The sequence below is a fragment of the Emydura macquarii genome, unplaced genomic scaffold, assembly GCF_026122565.2.
Source record: "Emydura macquarii macquarii isolate MOO-44397 ecotype Brisbane River unplaced genomic scaffold, CSIRO-AGI_Emac_v2 contig_67, whole genome shotgun sequence".
NCBI classification, from domain to species: Eukaryota; Metazoa; Chordata; order Testudines; family Chelidae; genus Emydura; species Emydura macquarii.
Window position 1 is genome coordinate 12280856 of NW_027130204.1, and position 20337 is coordinate 12301192.

At 39.2% G+C, this 20337-nt stretch overlaps 1 protein-coding gene across 14 annotated transcripts in view; it reads left to right on the forward strand.

The window, feature by feature from the left end:
• The window catches only part of ZMIZ1 (zinc finger MIZ-type containing 1), a 482416-nt gene that overhangs the window by 407005 nt on the left and 55074 nt on the right, over positions 1 to 20337 (forward strand). For all 14 annotated transcript variants that reach the window (XM_067539605.1, XM_067539685.1, XM_067539667.1 and 11 more), the window contains one exon: positions 2340 to 2484. In XM_067539605.1, coding sequence (XP_067395706.1) covers positions 2340 to 2484 — 145 coding nt within the window. The remainder of the gene's footprint in view (positions 1 to 2339; positions 2485 to 20337) is intronic.

Genomic DNA, 20337 nt, shown 5'->3' on the forward strand with positions numbered 1-20337 from the left:
GAGGAAAGGTTAAATATCTCAGTGATGAGCACTGAGATGGGGATGAGTACATTGATTACCTTTTATACCTTCAAATTCTTACTTTCCAAACATGAGTCATCTCCTGATTATTTGTAGCATGTAACTGTCTCCCGTATCTAGAAAGCCAAGCCATGCTCTGACATTTACATTTTACCTTTACAAATGTGTGCATTTGATATTAGTAAAAATGATAACTCATTAATATCCTACCTTCCCTCCCTATTCGATGTGATGTTATCTCGTTTTCCCCACTGCAAATTATTTTGCCAGGAGTTAACTCTGCTTTTTTGCAAAGCAGGTACTGGCTTTTGTTTGCAGATTCATGTCCTCAGATCCATTAGGCGGTTGCTTTTTATCTTTATTTGTCAAGCGCTTATATGCATGCACTAGGAACAGCTCCCTCCTCACATCAAAGCCACGTTTAAGATGGACGGTTTCCATTCGACACCATAGTAATTACACTCAGCTGTGGAAGTGCTCAGCATCCGCTATTATTCTGACATGGCTGCATTTACAGCTCGGCAGAACACTTGGTTCATTTTTCTCAGAACTCAAGTAGCCATAGTGTGCATGAGGAGACTATGTTAGGCAGTGATTTTTATCTCCAGACGGCATGAAAAGAGGAGGGAACCCTTTGTCACTGGCATATAAGTAATGACATGCCAGGGATAAAAGGTGAGTATAATTTGATCAAAATGCTTGTTGACAGATTCCTTGGCTAATAGAGAAGCAGCTTAGAATGACACTCGTTGCTAGAATGTTTCGGCATGGAGCTGAGTGAGAATGCTTTCTGTAGGCTGGATGTGATGCTAACAATTTCAGAGTAGCTATATTTAGTTACATAAGAAGCGGTATCCCCTTCTTGTCACAGAAGGACTCTAAAGTTCCTCCCTAAGCACCATGATTGACCTTGCATGTGGTAAATACAATGGCATTATTTCATCCTCAATACCTTGATGTGTGTTTAATTTGCTTTAGTTTTATTAAATATTTCTCAAGTATGGCCACTTGATTTTTTTTTTAAATTTCTGGTATTTTTATATTTTTGTGTGTTCCTGTCAAAATCTGGTAATCTTACACTTTTCACAGTGTAACTTTCCAGTTACATCCTTTGAAATTGGTTCCGATAATTATCAATTACACCACTTTTGAGCATATAATGGAAGAAAGGGTGCGGTCCCTTTTAAATTGCAGGTGATTACAGTATCACACTATAACAAAAAGCATACATATTTTAGAAATCACCTCACCCGTGTCACTTACATTGGTAAACCAGAGATAATGTATTAATCCTCATCTACTTTTGACCCTTTATGCAACATGTTTATTTTAGACTGGCCTTCTGGTTCTTGCCCACTTGCCCAAATTGTTTGTTTGGGTACACAACACTGTAGGTAAACATCTACATTTCAAAACCTTTTAATTGACATTTGAGACTGTTTTTTATCGGCATGAAGTTTTGCAAAACCTTCTTTTACGGAAGAAAAAACAGCTTATTTTAGTTGACAAATTTATTTGTATCAACTACAAAACTTTGCAGTTAATCTGAGTTCCTGTTGAAACTTCTCACCCAGCACTTAGTCCAAAAGATCTTTAATTACGTTTTGCAACAGTTAGTTGTCACACTGGAATTTAAAAGGGCAACTCCTTGGTTTAATCAAATTTCTATGAAGATGTACTGGATAAAATCCTGGTGACACTGCAGTGAATGGAGCCCAGGTTGTGCCCACTGTCATTTCTGGAGGCTCTGTTTATCAGAATTTGTGTACTTTTTGTAACATAGGCCAGAATTTTCAAATGTGGGTGCCTAAATAAGATGCTAGATTTTCAAACATGGTGACCCCTCCCATGACTTTTGTGGGAGTTGCCGATGTTTAGTTACACTGAAAATCAGGCCACTTATTTAGGTGCCTAACACCCTAATAGATCAAAGTATGAAGCATGTGCTTATCTGTAATCTATAATAAACTGGACCCAAATTAGAATAACTAGCAGAACTAAAATTATCATCCGTCACCTATTAAAATTAGCGGCGGAAGGGGATGTGGTAGGCTGTAGAAAGAAATCTTGTTTTCTCCTGTTCCTCTCCTCTCTCTTCTTATCTACCAATGATCTCTTTCCTGTTTCTTCCCATAGTTTTGCCCCTTATAGTGTGACAGCGTATTCTTCATCTGATGGTAGTGGCTCATGGGGAAAGTTTTCAGAACTGGGATGTGTCCTTTCAGTTAGTGATTAATGTAGTTAAAATATCCTGCATCTCAACACACAGCTGCACTCTTCATTGAGTTGTACACTTTCATTTTGTTCTGTTTGCACAGCGCTGCTTTCGTCGTGGTGTGAGGAATTGGGACGGCTCTTGCTGCTTCGTCACCAGAAAAGCCGGCAAAACGATCCTCCCGGGAAGCTACCCATGCAACCCCCCATGAACTCTATGAGCTCCATGAAACCCACACTCTCTCATAGGTGAGTCACGCAAGCCTGCCATTACAAGAGTAGAAGCATATAGCAATTCATTTATGGTGAGAAATCTTTTAACTGAAATGCGTATTACCATGATAAATGAGGAGGAACTGGTTGAGAATTTGAAAGTGGAAGGCACTTTGGGTGAAAGTGATCATGAAATAATCGAGTTCATGATTCTGAGGAATCATAGGAGGGAAACCAGAAGAATAAAGATAATGGATTTCAAGAAAGCAGACTTGAGCAAATTCAGGGAGCTGGTAGGTAAGATCCCATTGGAACCAAGTCTAAGGTTTGAGAGAGTTGGAAATTTTTCAAAGAGATGTTAAGGGCATCTATTCCACTGCATAGGAAAGATAGGAAGTATGGCAAGAGACCACCCTGTCTTAATCAGGAGATCTTCAATGACTTGAAACTCAAAAAAGTGTCCTACAAAAAGAGGAAACTGGGTCAAATTACAAAGGAAGAATATAAGAAAACAACACTAGAATGTAGGGACAAAATTTGAAAGGCCAAGGCACAAACTGAGATTAAACTAGCGAGAGACAAGGGGGAACAAGAAAACATTCTACAAATACATTAGAAGCAAGATGAAGACCAAGGTCAGGGTAGGCCTATTACTTAATGAAGGGAGAAAGACAATAACGGAAAATGTGGAAATGACGGAAGTGCTAAAATGCCTTTTTTTTTTTTTTTTTTTTTTTTTTCCAATTTTCACCAAAAAAGGTTAGTAGCGTTTGGACATCTAACATAATGAACACCAGTTAAAAGTCAGGTAGGATCTGAGGCTAAATTAGGGAAAGAATACCTAGACAAGTTAGATGTCTTCTAATCAGGAGGGCATAATGAAATAGATCCTAGAATATCTAAGGAGCTGACTGAGGAGATATCTGAGCCATTAGCAATTATCTGCAAAAGCTCATGTAAAATGGGAGAGATTCAGAAGACTGGAAGAGGACAAATATAATGCCACTCTATAAAAAAGAGAATAAGGACAACCCAGGGAATTACAGACCAGTCAATTTAACTTTAGTACCCAGAAAGATAATGGAGCAAATAATCTAGCAATCAGTTTGCAAACACCTAGAAGATAATAAGGTAATAAGTAACAGTCAGTATAGATTTGTAAAGAACAAATCATGTCAAAGCAATCTAACAGCTTGCTTTGACAGGGTTCGTAGATGGTGGGGGGAAGCGGTAGATGTGGTATACCTTGACTTTAATAAGGCTTTTAATACTGTCTTTCTTGCTTGACCTCATAAACAAACTAGAGAAATACAACCTATATGGAGAATTACTGGTTAGAAAACTGTTCCTAGAGAGTAGTTATCAGTGGTTCACAGTCAAGCTGGAAGGACATATCAAGTGGGGTCCCACAGGGATCAGTCCTGGGTCTGTTTCTGTTCTATAGCTTCATAAATTATTTAGGTAATGGCCTAAAGAGTACACGTATAAAGTTTGTGGATGATACCAAGCTGGGAGGGGTTGCAAGTGCTTTGGAGGATAGGATTAAAATTCGAAGCGATCTAGATAAGCTGGAGAAAATGTCTGAAGTAAATACGATGAAATTCAGTAAGGACAAATGAAAAGTACTCCACTTAAGAAGGAACAATAAATTGCACACATACAAAATGGGAAATGACTGCCTAGGAAGGAGTACTGCGGAAAGGGATCACGGGGTCATAGTGGATCACAAGCTAAATATGAGTCAATGATTTAAAACAGTTGTGAAAAAAAAAGGGAACATCATTCTGGTCTGTGTCAGCAGGAGTGTAGTGAGCAAGACACAAGAAGTAATTCTACCACTCTACTCTGCGCTGATAAGGCCTCAGCTTCAGTTTTGTGTTCAGTTCTGGGCATGACATTTCAGGAAAGATTTGGAGAAAGCCTAGAGGAGAGCAACAAAAATGATTAAAGGTCTAGAAAACTTTACCCATGAGGAAAGATTGAAAAACTTGGGTTTGTTTAGTCTGGAGAAGAGAAGACTGAGGGGGAATATGATAATAGTTTTCAAGTACTTGAAAAGTCACAAGGAGGAAGGTGAAAAATTGTTCTCCTTAACCTCTGAGGATGGGACAAGAAGCAATGGGCTTAACTTGCAGCACGGGAGGTTTAGGTTGAACTTTAGGAAAAGCTTTCTAACTGCAGCGTAGTTAAGCACAGGAACAAATTGCCTAGGGAGGTTGTGGAATCTCCATCATTGGAGGTTTTTAAGAACAGGTTAGACAAATACCCCTCAGGAATGTTCTAGTTATTACTTAGTCCTGCCTTGAGTGTAGGGGGCTGGACTAGATGATCTGTTGAGGTCCCTTTCAGTCCAACACCTCTATGATTCTATGACAAAGGATAGCTAGAGTTGTTCATTCATGGATCAGAACTAAAACACCAGCACATACTAAATAAGCTAAGTTTTTAGCATTGCTAACTACCCAGTGCATAATAAAGTGACTTTTCCATTTCCCGACTAGAGTTCAGGTTTAGCAAAGAAGCATGTAATTGGCCCCCTGAGACATCAAGCCTCAAGCCCCACCCGAAGGAGGCAAATTGTACTGACATTAATTAAAACAACACTGCTATATATCACCCATCAGATCTTTTCCCATAGATTATTTAAAGAATAAATGTGTTTTCTCTGGGCTACAAATGTTTTATTGATGTTTATTTTCTGTTTGGTTGCATTAAAATATCTGTCTAGATTATAGTAGCTTGGATGGTGCACCAAGGTGTTAATATTGTGGGGTTAATCAGGGAAATGAGAGCCATCACTGCATTCTAATGTCATCTGTCAGGAGAAATTCATAAAACCATTATCCCATTTGAGCAGAAGAGTGAGCCCCAAGGATTGTCTGAAGAGAGACTAAAACATGCAGGATATGAAACCTCTAATTTCCAGCTAGCTGGAGAAAGAGCAGTAGCACGGCTCCAGGTCAATGAGAGACTGGGAGTATTAGTGTAGGCAGCGCCAGACTCTGGCACCGCATCCCTTATGTTTCTCTTTTTATTTATTTTTAATATCACAAACCAAAAATAATTTCTGTAGCTGCTCTGTTGATAGCCAAAATGCAGAAAACTTTTATTATGAAACCATTATAAGACTGTACAGTTACAATGCCATTTAAATTCTTCACACTTGTGCATTATGGTAAGACTTAAAGAATACACTCTGAACTTTTAAGTCAAACTGTGTTCAGTTATGCCAAAGTTTATGGAGTTGACTCCACTTTATGCCAGTGTGTTTTGCTCTGTATATTCAGGTTTGAGGTTGGTTTTGGTATATTTTTGTTGCATTAATGGAAAAAATATGGAAGCTCCACATCATTTATCTAGACCATTAAAAGTAATACCCCTTATTCTAATATAACTAATTTTAGTGACATCTGTGGCTAGACTGCTTCTTTTCTAACTTAGCTTGTGAAATGATTTGGAGCAAATACTTAATTATATTAGCTCAAAGAAAACAAATGTCTTACTAAAAACCCCCTTTGATTCTAAACATAATCGTTGGACTCCTGCTTCCTGCTGTTCAGACTTCTGATAAACTACTCGCCTCTTTTCATCATCCAAGATGAGATCGACTGGGAAGTCTGCATAGTAATGCACCTTATTGGGAGCCAAGATGCTCCTGCCCACTAAAGAATCAGAGGGGCTGGTTTGCAGAGCTAGGAAAAGACAGGATGATCCAGTGGTTAGGGCACTAGTATGGGACTTGGGACACGGGACATCTGAGTTCAGTTCCCTGTTCCACTACAAACATGTGTGACCTTGGGCAAATCACTTAGGTTTTTCTGTGCCTCAGTTCCCATCTGTAAAATGGGGATAACAGCACTGCCCTGCCTCACAGGAGTGTTTCAAGGATAAATACATTAAATCTTGAGGCTCTCAAATAGTACAGTAATGGAGACCATGTGAGTACCTAAGAGAGAGAGAAAAGGCAGTCATCAATAATCCTTTCAGGCTATCATCCAGTGAACCAGTTTATCAGGTGCATAGTGTAAATAATATATCCTGTCAAAACCTAGATTTAGATTCTACGATTGCTAGGGATTGAAATACTTGATTGACTTGTGTCACAGTTCCAGAGTCAATTGCACTTCTGACTCCTTTGTGGCCTCTCAGAGGGCATCCCACTTAAGTCTTAGGCCTCTAGCTGTCATCTGTCTTGGACAGAGTCTGGCAACTCTCTCTCTCTAGACCAGGGATTTAGTCTGCAATTCCTACTGCAATTCACAGTGGTCTCTTTAGAAAGTCTGACTTCAGTTCAGCATCTCCTGTCGTGTTCTCCCAGGGGCAATGACCAGGGTTATCCAGCGATCCAGCCTTTATAAAGCAACTATTGTTTATTCACAACATAAGCATTACAGAGAAAATTTATCTTAAACTATAAACAGCTTACAAGCAGACCTTTGCTGACCAGGCAGACATCCCTCTTCCACCAGGAGACCCTGGGAGGTTTCAAAGTCCTTCAGGCCTTTTCCACAGGTTCTGTCATTATTGGTCACAGCATGTCAGTTCTTGTATTGAGTGAGAGTGACCACCTTCTCTGGCTGGCTAGTCACTTTACACAGTTGTCAAGTCTTTTGAACCAGGTTACACTACTGTATGCAGTTTCCCCCAGAGGTAGAGGTTACTGGCCTAGGAATTTGTATTATCCCCCAGTGATTTTTGTTCCTCTAGGAAACTCCTGTAACCTCCCCATGGGGCTAGAATAAAATCCCTAGCCCATACTGACACATATAATGTTTATAAAAGTGATACTATAGTCTTTGAGTAGTCCACGTATCCATAATATGTCACACACTTACCCTTCCATTATGGCTACAAGTGGGCATGTTCAATTTCAGTTGAACACCGTGTTTCCTTCTCTTTTTCCTGGACTAGTGCTTTTTAAAAAAGCTTTACTTTGGCTGACACTGTGAGGTAAATCGTAAATCAACGTTGCCCAATACTGTGATGTCCCACTGGAAACAACGCTCCTGGGGCATATCTTCTTGTAGCCTGGCAGTTTAACATAATGTCACACAGCAGCCTCTGAGACCTGTTGGGATTTGTATCGTCACTTTATAACATGCATTCCTTTCAACTCTACATTGCACCCTAATTCTGGCCAATGTAAATTATATGTCAGAGGGTAGGGCAGTTACAGCGGATTTGCAACTGCCTTGCAGACCTTGCTGTGACTGTGCATTTCCATGGTTGTTCTGCCGTGAACCTTTAAAACAAATTAAATATCATGTGGGGATTTACTGGGTTTTTTTTTCTTTTGCCTTTTATGAAATAGAGGACCAATAGCAACCATGAAATATCCCCTCAAGGTTACTAAGTCAAGTTAGGTTGAAGAGGCAGTGTTTGGATCCAGATTAGGTTCTCGTTTGGATTTGAGGTTGCATATGTGTTAAGGTCGAAAAAACTTAATTCAGTGATGCCAAAATCTCACAAGCCATTTTTAGGAGCTTTTGACTACATCCAAAGAGAGCAATATTAGTTCAAACTGTGAAACTTAATGCCGCAAGAAATTAATGGAGCCAAGTGCTTCATAAGATTCATAAAAGTATTGGATATTTATGTGCATAATGAGAGCACACACAGTTACGTTACTTAGGATTTTTTTTAAAATGTAAATCTTCATGCTTCAGTACATAAACCAATCACTAAATTGTCTCTGATCAAGAAGAAACTTCTCCTATAGTTAGGTTATCACAAATAATCCATTATGGGCCTTCTTGAACCTTCTTTAGTATCTTGTGATGGCCACTGTCTAAAATTCAATACAGGTTTCAGATAGTCAACATTTAATATGGCAATTCCTGTGTTCCTATGCTCTTTCGATTGGAAAATGGGCTCTTTCTGGATCTGACCCAGAAAAACATCATGAGAGTCTGGTTCTGGGTATTCATATCTGAAGCACCTTACATACAGATTTATAGCTCCCAAGGCCAAAAGGAACCATTGTGATCATCTAGTCCTGTATAACACAGGCTATAGAACTTCCGCAAAATAATTCCTAGAGCATATCTTTTAGAAAAATATCCAATCTTGATTTAAAATTGTCAGTGATGGAGAATCCACCACGACCCTTAGTAAATTGTTCCAGTGGTTGATTATCCTCATTGTCAAAAATGTACGCTGTATTTCCAGTCTGAATTTGTCTAGCTATAACTTCCAGCCATTGGATTGTGTGATACCTTTCTCTCCTAGTTCGAAGAGCCCATCATTAAATATTTGTTTCCCATGTAGCTATTCACGGACTGTAACCAAGTCATCCCTTAACCTTCTCTTCATTAAACTAAATTGATTTAACTCCTTGACTCTTTCATTATTAGGTATGTCTTCTAATAATTTAATCATTCTTGTGGCTCTTCTCTGAACCCTCTCAAATTTATCAGCATTTTTCTTGAATTGCAGACACCAGAGCTGGGCACAGTATTCTAGCAATGGTTGCATGAGTGCCAAATAAAATAACTTATGTACTCCTACTCGAGATTCCCCCTTTTCATGCATCTCAGGATCACATTAGCCCTTTTGGCCACAGCATCACACTGGGAGCTCAAATCTGTTTTCAGAGTCACTGCTTGCCAGAGTAGTTCCCCATCCTGTAAGTATGGCCTTCATTCTTTGTTTCTAGGTGTGTACATTTACATTTAACCTTATTAAAGTACATATTGTTTGCTTAAGCCCAATTTATCAAGTAATCCAAATCACTCTGACCTACTCTCTTCATTATTTATCACTTCATTCCTATTGTCTTCTTCATTATTTACCCAAATTTTGTGTCATCTGCAAACTTTATCAGTGGTGATTTTGTTTTATACCTGGTCACTGATACAAATGTTATAGTGTAGAGCCAAGAAGCAATCCCTTTCAGGACCCCACTGGAAACACACGTGCTCGATGATGATTTCCCATTTACAGTTACATTTTGAGACCTATCTGTTAGCTAGTTTTTAATCCATTTAATATGTGCCATAGTTTTGTAATCAAAATGTTGTGTGGTACCAAGTCAAATGCCTTATAGAAGTCTAAATATATTATGTCAGCACTTTCATCTTTATCAACCAAATGTGTAATCTCATTAAAAAAAATCAAGTTAGTCCGACAAGATCTGATTTCTATAAATGCATGTTGATTTGCATTAATTACATTACCCTCCTTTAATTCTTTATTAATCGAGTCCCATATCAGCCGCTCCATTATCTTGCCTGGCTCGATGTCAGATTGACAGGCCTATCATTTACCCGAGTCATTCCATTTACCCGTTTTAAAAATTGCACGACAGTAGCTTTCTTCCAGTCTTCTGGAACCTCCCTAGTGCTCCAAGACTTATAGAACATTAACTTTGTCCAGCAAGCTCTGCAGCCAGCTCTTTTAAAACTGTTGGATGCATGTTATATTTCATCTGCTGATTTGAAAAGGTCTAACTCTAGTAGCTTTTGTTTAAGAGTGTTATAGTAGCTTCTGTTTAAGAGTGTTATCATCACTATATGAAGAGACTACATCATAAGTTATTTCCCCAAATACAGAACAGAAATATTTATTGAACTCTTCTGCCTTTTTTGCATTTCTATTGATAATTCCACCACTTCCATCTAGTATTGGACCAATACCATTGTCACGTTTAATTTTGTTCCTAATAGGTTTAAAAAATTCCTTCTTATTTCTTAACTCTGCTGACTGTAGATGTTTCCTTGTGTCCCTTGGCTTCCCTTATCAATTTTCTACAATTTCTAACTTCTGATTTATATTCAATACTATCATACCATCAGCTTCCCCTTTCTTCCCTTTGTTCTATTGCTTTCACTTCTGCTTTAAACCAGGATGGTTTTTTAACTAGTACAGCCTTCTTCTAGGATTATGAGATTGCAGGTTTTTGGGCATAAAATACAGTTTTTTAAATGATGCCCAATTATCATTCACATTTTTCTGATTAAATTCTTCCTCCCAGCTGATTTGGTTCATAATTGTTTTCAGCTATGTGAAATTAACCTTGTTAAAGCACCAAGCATATATATATTACTGGTCTGAAATTTATTCTGCTTGCACATTATAAATGTGACCAAGTCATGATCCCTTGTACCAAAGCTACCATTATTTTTTAGTTCTGTGATCAGTTCCTCTTTAAGACAAGTTCTAATAAAGAACTCTCCCACGTTAGCTGCAACACTTTTTGAGTTAGGAGATTGTCATCTATAATGTTTAGGAATTCCAAGGATGTTTTAGTACCAGCAGTATGAAACCTCCAACATATGTCAGTCAAACTGAATCATCCATGATCATGGAGCCTTTTTTCCCTACACATTATAGGTGCATATGGAAGCAGTCATCCTGTTCCCTAGTGTGATTTGATGTTCTGTAGCTTACACCAACTAATACCTCATCTTGTGTTTTATTTGTTAAGACATTGAACCATAAGCATTCAGGATAATTTTCATCAGAATTATCAATGACTCATATATGCCCATGAATTTCAAAAGAACTCAGAGGAAGATTCCAGGTGTGGCCAATTTCTAGAGTACAGTCCAACAGTTTTTCAAAGGCATTAACTGGGTTGGTGAAGAGTTTAAATGAGCCAAGAGGGCTCTGACAGGAATATTTCAGGTCAAACCGTACCCCTAGGGCAAAGGGAAGAAGAAAACAAGGCTGAAAGTTTCTTGTGTTACAAGATATATATTTGGACGATTTTAGCATTGGCTTCTGGTTGCGTAGTTCTGAGCACACAGAACCTGAAACTCTCTCTCTGCTTGGGTTTTTCATGAATGCAAATTGTCTTTTAAATGTGAGAGGTGAATTGTGTGCTCTAATTATTTATTCAATATTTTTTACTAATAGTAAAGGAACTGGATGCTAAGTCAGTTGCATGCAAGCCAAACAATTCAATAAAATAAAGGCTTGAATTTGAAAAAGGACAGGCTTTTGGTTTATTGTGAAATATGGTCATTATTGTAAGCTCCTTGGGGCAGGAACTGACATCTGTGTTTTATGGAGCATCAAGAGCTCTGTTGGCTCTTAACTAACCCATTTTATATTTCAGAAAACATAGTGTGGTGCAGTAGTTAGTGCAAGACTGGATAGTAAACTCATGGATTTTGTTCCCAACACTATCATTGATTAATTAAAATCCATCCCTGAGCACAGGGCCAACATGAGATCTGTCCATCACTTAAATCCCAAATTAGCCTTCCTGTGAGAGTTTAAGTGGGATTTAGCACATAATCCTTGCGTTGGCCCTCAGCATAGGGTGAAATTCATATTGTGTGTCTGTGGGCAAGTGACATACACTATAGTTTCCCAGTCTGTGCTGTGCTAACATGTAGAGCCCTGCAAATCTGCGGATATCAGCTTTATATCCACGGATATCTGCGGACCATATCTGTGGATAGCGGATGGATGTGAATCCAAATTTTATATCTAGAGCCCTGCAAATCTGCAGATATCCGTGGACCATGTTTGCAGATCGGATGTGAATACAAATTTTGAATCTGCGCAGGGCTCTACCAATATGTATAGCAACATATGCTTACCACACAAGGTGGTTGAGTTTTAATTAATATTTATAGAGAATTTTAAAATTCTTGTGGAATGGTGCTGTGTAAGTACAAATTATTATTATTACACTATCTTCCTTTTATTTTGATCAAGTCTGTACTTACCACATTTATTAAATTAAGTGATTGACCTTGTCATAAGTGGACCTTATTAAGCCCAGCTTTAAATGGGTACAGCTTCCTTCAGAGTCTGTGGAAGCTGCACGTTACTGCTGCTTATGATGAGTTTGACCCCATACCAGTGTGCATATTACAGATTGTATAGCACATAAAATAGACGCTCATTAGTAGCAACATATAAGTGTTGTTGTTATGGGGAGCGTTGACGATTCACAGTAGGGAATGTGTTCCCAGGAAAAATATTGCTCTTAAGCGGCAGTTGCTCTTCAAAGGTCTTGCTACAAACAAGCATCTACTGTATCTGTGCTTACACTGCCAGTGACAATGTCTTGAAACACGCAGCTGGCTGTTGTAGTCTCATATGTTATCATGAGTCTTCCTATGATTCTTTTTATCTTCTATCTCATTTTGAATTTTGGCCTTCCATATTAATTAAATGGCAGTTTTCTTATAGCCAGTGATTGAATTATAATAATGCCTGCTTTGAGCAATCAAAATTGATTGAAATAAAGGGATAAAGCTATATTTTAAAACAAATGATTTGGTTCTGGAGGTTTTGAAAAAATTAAACTGACGCTCAAATTAACTAGTAATTCAATTAGGTTTTTAGGCACTTTATTTATTAATTATCATTATTATTTTATGCCTAAGCAGTGGCTCCAAAATAGCACTTTTGGTATTCTTTAAAATTGTTTTAAGGCAGGCAGAGTGGTGGTGGTCTTTCCATTTTAAATGCAGCCAGTAACAGATGTATTTTGTTGGGAGGTGTTCGTGGGTGATCATTGTGGGCGATCACTCTGCAGCTAAATGTTTTATGTGTGCTTAGGGTCCTGCCCTGTGCATGGTTTGTTAAGGTCAGATGTCATCCAGCTCCAAACTATTGATGGAGTCATTTCTGAAGCAACCGGAGACCTTGCCTCCATCACCACCTCTGGCAGTTTTGACTAACAATGCAGATAACCACTTTAATCGTTTTCCAAGTCCAGTAATTTTAAAAGTAGAAGCTGTGGAGCAAGATGCCAGTTTTCTGTGAAAACAAACATTTGTATATTACGTAAGCCTCTGTCCTGAGAGTTTTGGGTCCTTTCCACACCCAGCTTGGGCTTGAAACACGGGAACAATCAAGACCGACACATGTGGCATTGCTAAGAGGAGGCATCTGTGGACTTTCAAAGCATTTCCATCTTTTTTGTGATGAAACTGTGAAATATGTGCAATAAGGGACTGAACAGGACTAACAGATGGTGAAAGCTTAATTTAAAGGAATATGTCTAGTAAGGCAACCTATGCTACTCCTGATTCTGCAAGAGCAAGGTTTTGGGTTTTTTTTAATCATGTGGGGAGGTGGTGGAATGCACTATCAAAGGAAATAGATTAAAGAAAAGTTCAGAGTCCAAAATCTGTTGGGTTCTGTGTTATAAATCCTTGATCGAATGGTAAGACTTGGAGGAAAGCATTGTGGTGGCAAGAGTTTGTTTGCTTAAAACTGTGGTAAAAGTGGCCACTCCTGCTTGAAAACTTTGCACAGAAAAGGTTATAATGTGATTGTTAGAAAACTATTTCCCAAAATAGTGCCATCTTGCCTTTGCTCTGTATGCAGCTCTCTAAATGAGACCACTATTAGTATCAGTGTGTTGTCTTAGGAGGAGATGGAAGAAGGTCTTGAATGCATATTGCGGCCAGAAGTGCAGAAGCAGAACTCAAATGATTAATATGCAGATTCTAGCACGGAAATCTGCATCTTATGATTTATAATTGCTGGATAATATCTTTTAAATAAAGCATATAAAAGGGTGGTGCTTACATTTTGGACAAGATAATTTGGAGGTCTGTCTTAATGGTGCACACAGAGGGATGAGAGACCTCATTTCTGCAAAGAACAATTGGAAGATTGCTTCTTATGTCTTCCTTTAAGTGTATGTTCTTCATGTACAGTTAGATGGCAAGCTCTTTGGGCCAAGGACCACCTTTTAATTATTTCTATATACAGTGCCTAGCACAATGTGGCTCTGATACTTGACTGGGGCCTCCAGATGCTTCTGTAGTACTAATAATAAATAACAATGATACTGACAGCATACAATTTGTGTGTGTGTGTTTGTGGAAACGTGTGCACATAGATATTAGAACTGTGTTTAAAATAGTATTCTGTTGTCCTTTAGGGCTCATCTAGACTAGGATAAAAGGGATTTTTTTAATACAAGGTGTTAGCTAACACATTTAAAATCCCTAGTGTAGATAGGGCAAGTTTTAATTTAACATGTGCTAGCAGTTTGAGGTGAAACTCTTGAGCGTCTCACTAAGATTCACCTCAGCTGGCCAATACCTGTTGAAATACAGCATGCCCTGCCTACACTAGGGTTTTTAAATGCTTCTGGAGGAACTTTGCTGAATATTTACTATTTGCAGTTAATAAGTAAGTAACTTACTATTTAGTTTACTGACCTTAATAACAGCACCATGCTCTTTACATGAAGGTTACTGTACAAAGCAAATAATTGGTGCTGAATAGACATGCATTTGCCATCCAGTGTGGTAGGAGGGTTCCCCCTGTCACTTGTTTTCAGTGAAACCACCAACTCCTTTATGATGGCATTGGAATTAAAATAATTCATCTGTGATCAAGTCCCTTGTTTTTACCAGTTTTGATTGTCAGCCTGATAACTGTTTGGTGTTACTGCAAGGTGCACTTTGTGTAGGGCCTGATCCAAAACTCATTAAAGTCATTGGGGGATCTTTCTGATGACTTTAGTAAGCTTTGGATCAGGCCCTTCGAGCATCAGGAAATAGGTCTGTATTTTCCATTTAAAAGACAACTACAGTTTCCTGTCCAAATTTTTAAGTTTTGTGTCAGTTGAAAAAAAAAAAGAGAGAGAGGTTGGTGGGAGGGGACATGGTTTACAATATGTTACTAATAGAAATGGTTGTTGCTTTGATAGTTATTTAAAGAGCTGTCTGAAGTGATGGAAACCCAAACACATGATTAGCATCACATTCTTGCATGAGAACCAGAAAGTGACACGACTGGCTGGAAAGTGAATTTAGTAATCTAGCTTCATTTCCAAATCAAAGTGAAGTGCAAAAAGTAAAAAAAAATAATGGCATAAATGGTGGAAAGTACATTTGGTTTTTAGAATTCTTTTTTAATAATCTAATGTTAGTAGCACCTATGAAAAATTTTAATGTGATTTTTATCCTGACACCTTCGCTTTAAAAAATACCTGTATTGAATTAACTTGGATGGAAATATGAATCTCCTCAGTGACCCTGGCTAATAAGTTACCTCACTAAAGATGGAAATTATAAAAGGAATAAATTCCTGATCTAAAAAATGTTGAAGGCATATAATACATTTTTAACATTCTCACACACTTGTGCTCTCAAGTTTCACTACATTTCACAGTGAGAAGAAAGGAAGTAGCCAAGCCACTGGTAATTGAAGTGATGGAGAGCTTTTCTAATGATTCCCCTAAATGAAAGTGGGTAGGAATTCTAGCTAACATCACTGGCTCTGTTTCATTAGTGATAACAACAAAGACTCTGTTCAATAAGACAGAGCACATCAACAACCTGTACAGATGTATCTGTGAAATTAATTAGATACTGACAATGCCTTTAGTGGGCATTAGTTATTTCTTCAAATAAAGAGGCTGTTAAAAGAGTGAAGAAAAACATATTAGCCAAGGGAGCTGCTTGAATTTGCTCATCTCGCACCATGCTAAGTAAAGGATTCAGGGAAAGTGCAGTAATCCTGTTCGTGCTCTCATTTACCACTTACCATGTCAAAGGAGATAAAATGTGATAGTTTGTTTGCCGCTGTCATTGTTTTAGCAATAGCATTTTCCAAATCTCTTTGACAGGCAAAGTATAAAAGACTTCTGTTAACATTTCTCAAACCTGTCCTTTACATGCCATGCAATTTAGTCACACCAAAAACAGTGAAGTCATTTTTGCCCAAGGAAGGCTTTCTCCCCTTTTTCTCCCTCAGCCCCCAGTTTGAACCAACACAGTACAGTCAACATCCCAGATCGCTGTGGAAGCACTGTGCTGTGCTTGTCTTATAAAATTACTAAGGAATTAGTCCACAACCTGCATCTGAAACTAAAACAAATGAAAATCCATCCATGCATTTTATTTAATTACTTCGCTTCGTTCTAAAAACTCAGTCTCTTCCGTTGAGCACAGGCCAGTTTGTTCTGTCCTAGAAATTGCAATTAAAACAAAATCATGCATGGGTTCCGATCAAAAGGCACAAGCTGCTCATTCAGTAATTTCCTCCTATTCAGACGTATGTAGGTCTCTGCACGATAAATCGATCAGCCCCTGAACTCGCCTCTGAAATTCAAAACCAAGCTAATCTCATTCTGTCTTTCCCATCAAAAATGAATTCATCAGTTCCTGCAGGTTTTTTTATTTTTAAGCAAACAAATGTTCTGCTTTTTTGGGAGAGTAAATTAGCTTCATCTGTAATCTCAGAAGTGCAGTTCCATCAAACCCTCCTCGTTGCTGCCTGCCACATACACCTTCTCTGAGTCAGAGAGTCTCTCTCTGCAGATCTTCCACTAGTCTTATTTCTGTGCATCCCCCCTCCCTGCTGTCTTAGAGGCAAAGGCAGAACTGGAATCTGCTCACGCTTTCAGCGGTTCCTTCCCCGGTTGTTGTAGCAGTCGCTGACCTCCAGGCACTATGAATAAACAGCAAAGCTGGGAACAAAAGGAGTCTTCTGGCTGCCATTATCTCACATTAACATAGCAGACGCGCTGCGGTGTGAACAATGCGAGCCGATAATCAGCGAGTACCCAGGCATTTGGATTACCAAGGCAACAGGCAATGGTAGAATACTGGGTGGGTGTGTTTTTTACTGTAAAGGAGCAATCGGATATGGAATCCCAGGTATATTGATAAACTAGAGCAAAATGAATGCCTTGCAACGTCTGGGGGGGAAACTGAGGAATTGGTTTTGCATTCTGGCACACGTGAGAGAAATAAGACCTGGGTGAAGCAGGTCTGGCTGTACTATGAAAGGCAATCAAAATTAAACTGCGTTTGTCAGGCTGAAAAGGTTCTTAAGATATTTTCAGCTTCTTAGAAAAGGTAACAGGTGGCATGTTAATAATAGGGCCATTAGTGGTGGAATTTGTAACTGTAATCTGCGACTGTGAATGTGCATTGCATGGTCTACTTGTGTAACAATAGAGAGAATTGGATGTGATGCTTTAATCTTACTTCTTTAATCAGAATGGATGCTGTAGTCCCATACTGTCATATGGTGATAACCCCATCCAGCTTCTTTTGATGCAGCGCATGTGTTTCAGTAACTGTTGTGTTTCTTAACTGCATAGCTTTGTTGTCATTTCTTCTACACACGGATATATGCAACTTATTTCTGGGTGTACATTTGCACGCACGTGTGTGTCTAGACATGTGGGAATATATAATATAACTGGACTCTGTGAATAGTTTGTAATCAGGTTCAGAGACATGTGAGTTTATTTTTAAGGGAAATATTCGCCTTGATTCATATTCGGATCTAGAGAATCAGATCTCAGTTCCCTAACTCAAGCTGAGTAGAGTCTTACTCTGCAAGTAACCCCAATGAGACTGCTTGTGGGGTAAAATGCAACTCAGCATGAGTGAGTGTATCACTGTCTGCCCTGTAGAAAGCCAAATGTGAAATGGAAGGCAGTTTTCCCACCCAATGCGATACATAGGCTGCATAGGCCTCACAGGCACAGGGCATTGCACACCTCAAAGTCCCACAGCATCCAGAGGTGCCTTATAGTCTCTTCCCCACCTCCACGCCTAATTTTGCAGTGTTAAACATCCACCAGATTCCACCCCAGAAACGACTGAATTTCTGTGGTGATGATGATGGTTAATGGACATCTCTGTGCATGTGCATACACACAACAGGCCTATGTTGGTGATAGCCATGTGCTAAATTGCACAGCCATGTGATGAACTGCATTTGTAATGCATCTCTTCACTATGTCCCCTGCCTTCTGCCCAGTGACTAATCTTTATTGGGAGGCACATTCCAATCCTCAGAGCAGCTTTCGGGTGGCCACTCTTGCATTCCCAGAATACCAGACATTCCGACACTTCCTGGAACAGCATGGGTCGGTCTGTCCACACCAGCATGACCTTGCATGCACAGAGAGTGCCATTTTGAAAAGCGCACCAAACCATGGCCATCGGTGTGCCTTGTACACATCATGCATATGAGGTCACACCAGCGGGGACAGATGGGTACACTGTTCAAAATGGCATCCCCCATCCATGATGCCGGACAAAACCACATCTGCTTTTGTCTCAGAAGTGGAGAGGGGACAAACCATTTAAAAACAGAACTGTCCATCTTAAAACCGGGCAAATGGCCTGCCTGCAGCAACTTTCATCAGCTGCTTTTTTTTTTTTTTTTCATTTCAAACAACCAGCCAGAGAAATTTTTTTTTCTTTTTTTTAAACACTGGTCCATGGCCCAATATAGGCAACACTCAGTCCTGGAACAGTGGGATTAAGGTAGGTCTTTGTCAAGCACGCAGAGCTAAAAATGCCTGTTGTTAGTCATTGGAAATGGGCAATTCAGGGCTTTCTAAAGGGAGACACAACACACACCCCTTGTTGGGAAGCTTGAGAGAGATCAGACTAGACGTTTTTATATATAGAAAACTGATGGAGGTAATTTTTGGAGTTTAAAAAAAATTAGTTTTTGTCTTGCCTTCTGAGATCTGTGCATTCATACTCATGATACTAAGACAGTCTGGTGGAAAGAGATGAAAAATAGTCTCAATAAGAACCTTTTAAAACATTTCTAAAATAGCATTTCTGTAACATGTGGCATATGCAGAATATTCCATGATGTGGCATGAGATAAAGCTTTTATGGTCCCTGGAGCAGAGATCATCTCTTTGTTATATGTTTGTATACACAATGGGATCCACATTCCTGATAAGGGCCCCTAGATATTACCATAATACAAATGCTAATATTAAATAAATATTGGCTCTTGTTTTAGAAAGAGCTGCAGAATTCACTCATGGCTTTAACAGTCAAAAGTATTGCAGCCATCCCAAACTTATGCTAATACAAATCTTTACACTACCACACCATCATACTTGAGTTCTTTTCTTTCTTTCTCTCTCTCTCTCTCTCTCATATATATGGAAGTAAAATCAGTTTTTAAACCCTGTTGTGTAGAAGGATGTTACATAAAGGTAAATATTGTTTGTTATCCTTGGACAAGCCCGGCTAAATCCTAAATCATTAATAAAAAATGAATTAATAAAGTGTATGTGGTCCTCATGCCCATTCATTCTTCCAATGTTGTCATGCCATTGCATGCATTCTGGTCCCTACCTTGCATATATCCAGGGTTTGGCCATCCCCATACCGAAAGGCATCTGATTACAGCTCACAGAAACATTGTGGCAAGCTTCAAATGTGTCAATATTGAAAGTTGAGTCTATATGTGCTCATATGTAAATGTGTGTGTGTATACAATGTGCCGTGTTTTTTAAAATCCACATAAAAGATAGCACAAAAAGTCATGTGCTGACTTCATTACATGTAACTTTTGATAAAATGTTGTTCATAATAATGCTTTTAAAAAAAAGTTTAAACCAAAAGAACTCCAAATTGGGACACACCGTCATGCGCTGGGGGCGGAGGAGTGTTGGAGGGCCTACGTCTACACTGCACACCGCTGGCAGTGATGTATGGTGTATGTGTAGCTAAACCCTGCAGTGAAAAGCTGGTAGTGTCCACACTGTGGTGTGTAGCTACACGTCAGTGAAAGGCTCTGGCAGTGCGGAAAAGCTTCAGCCTTTCATTGCGGGGAGGAATGGTTGTGGCAGGAGGGAGCCGGCAGAGTCTTTTCCTCTAGCAGGGAAGGGCTCCAGTATCAGGGAGCTGAGTTATGTTGTTCTTTGAGTGCGTGCTCATGTCCATTCCATTATAGGTGTGTGCACGCCTCCGTGCACGGTTACCTGGAACTTTTTTCCCCTTAGCAGATCCTGTAGGGCCAGCTCTGGCGCCCCCTGGAGCCCCACGCACATGCCACGATATATGAGGCACTGCCGGCCCTACGACCCTTCAGTTCCTTCTTTCCACCCGTGACGGTTGCTGGAACTAGCCTTGCTCTCAGCAAGTACTATTTCCCTTGTTCAGACTTCTTTGATATTCTCAGTTAGTTTTA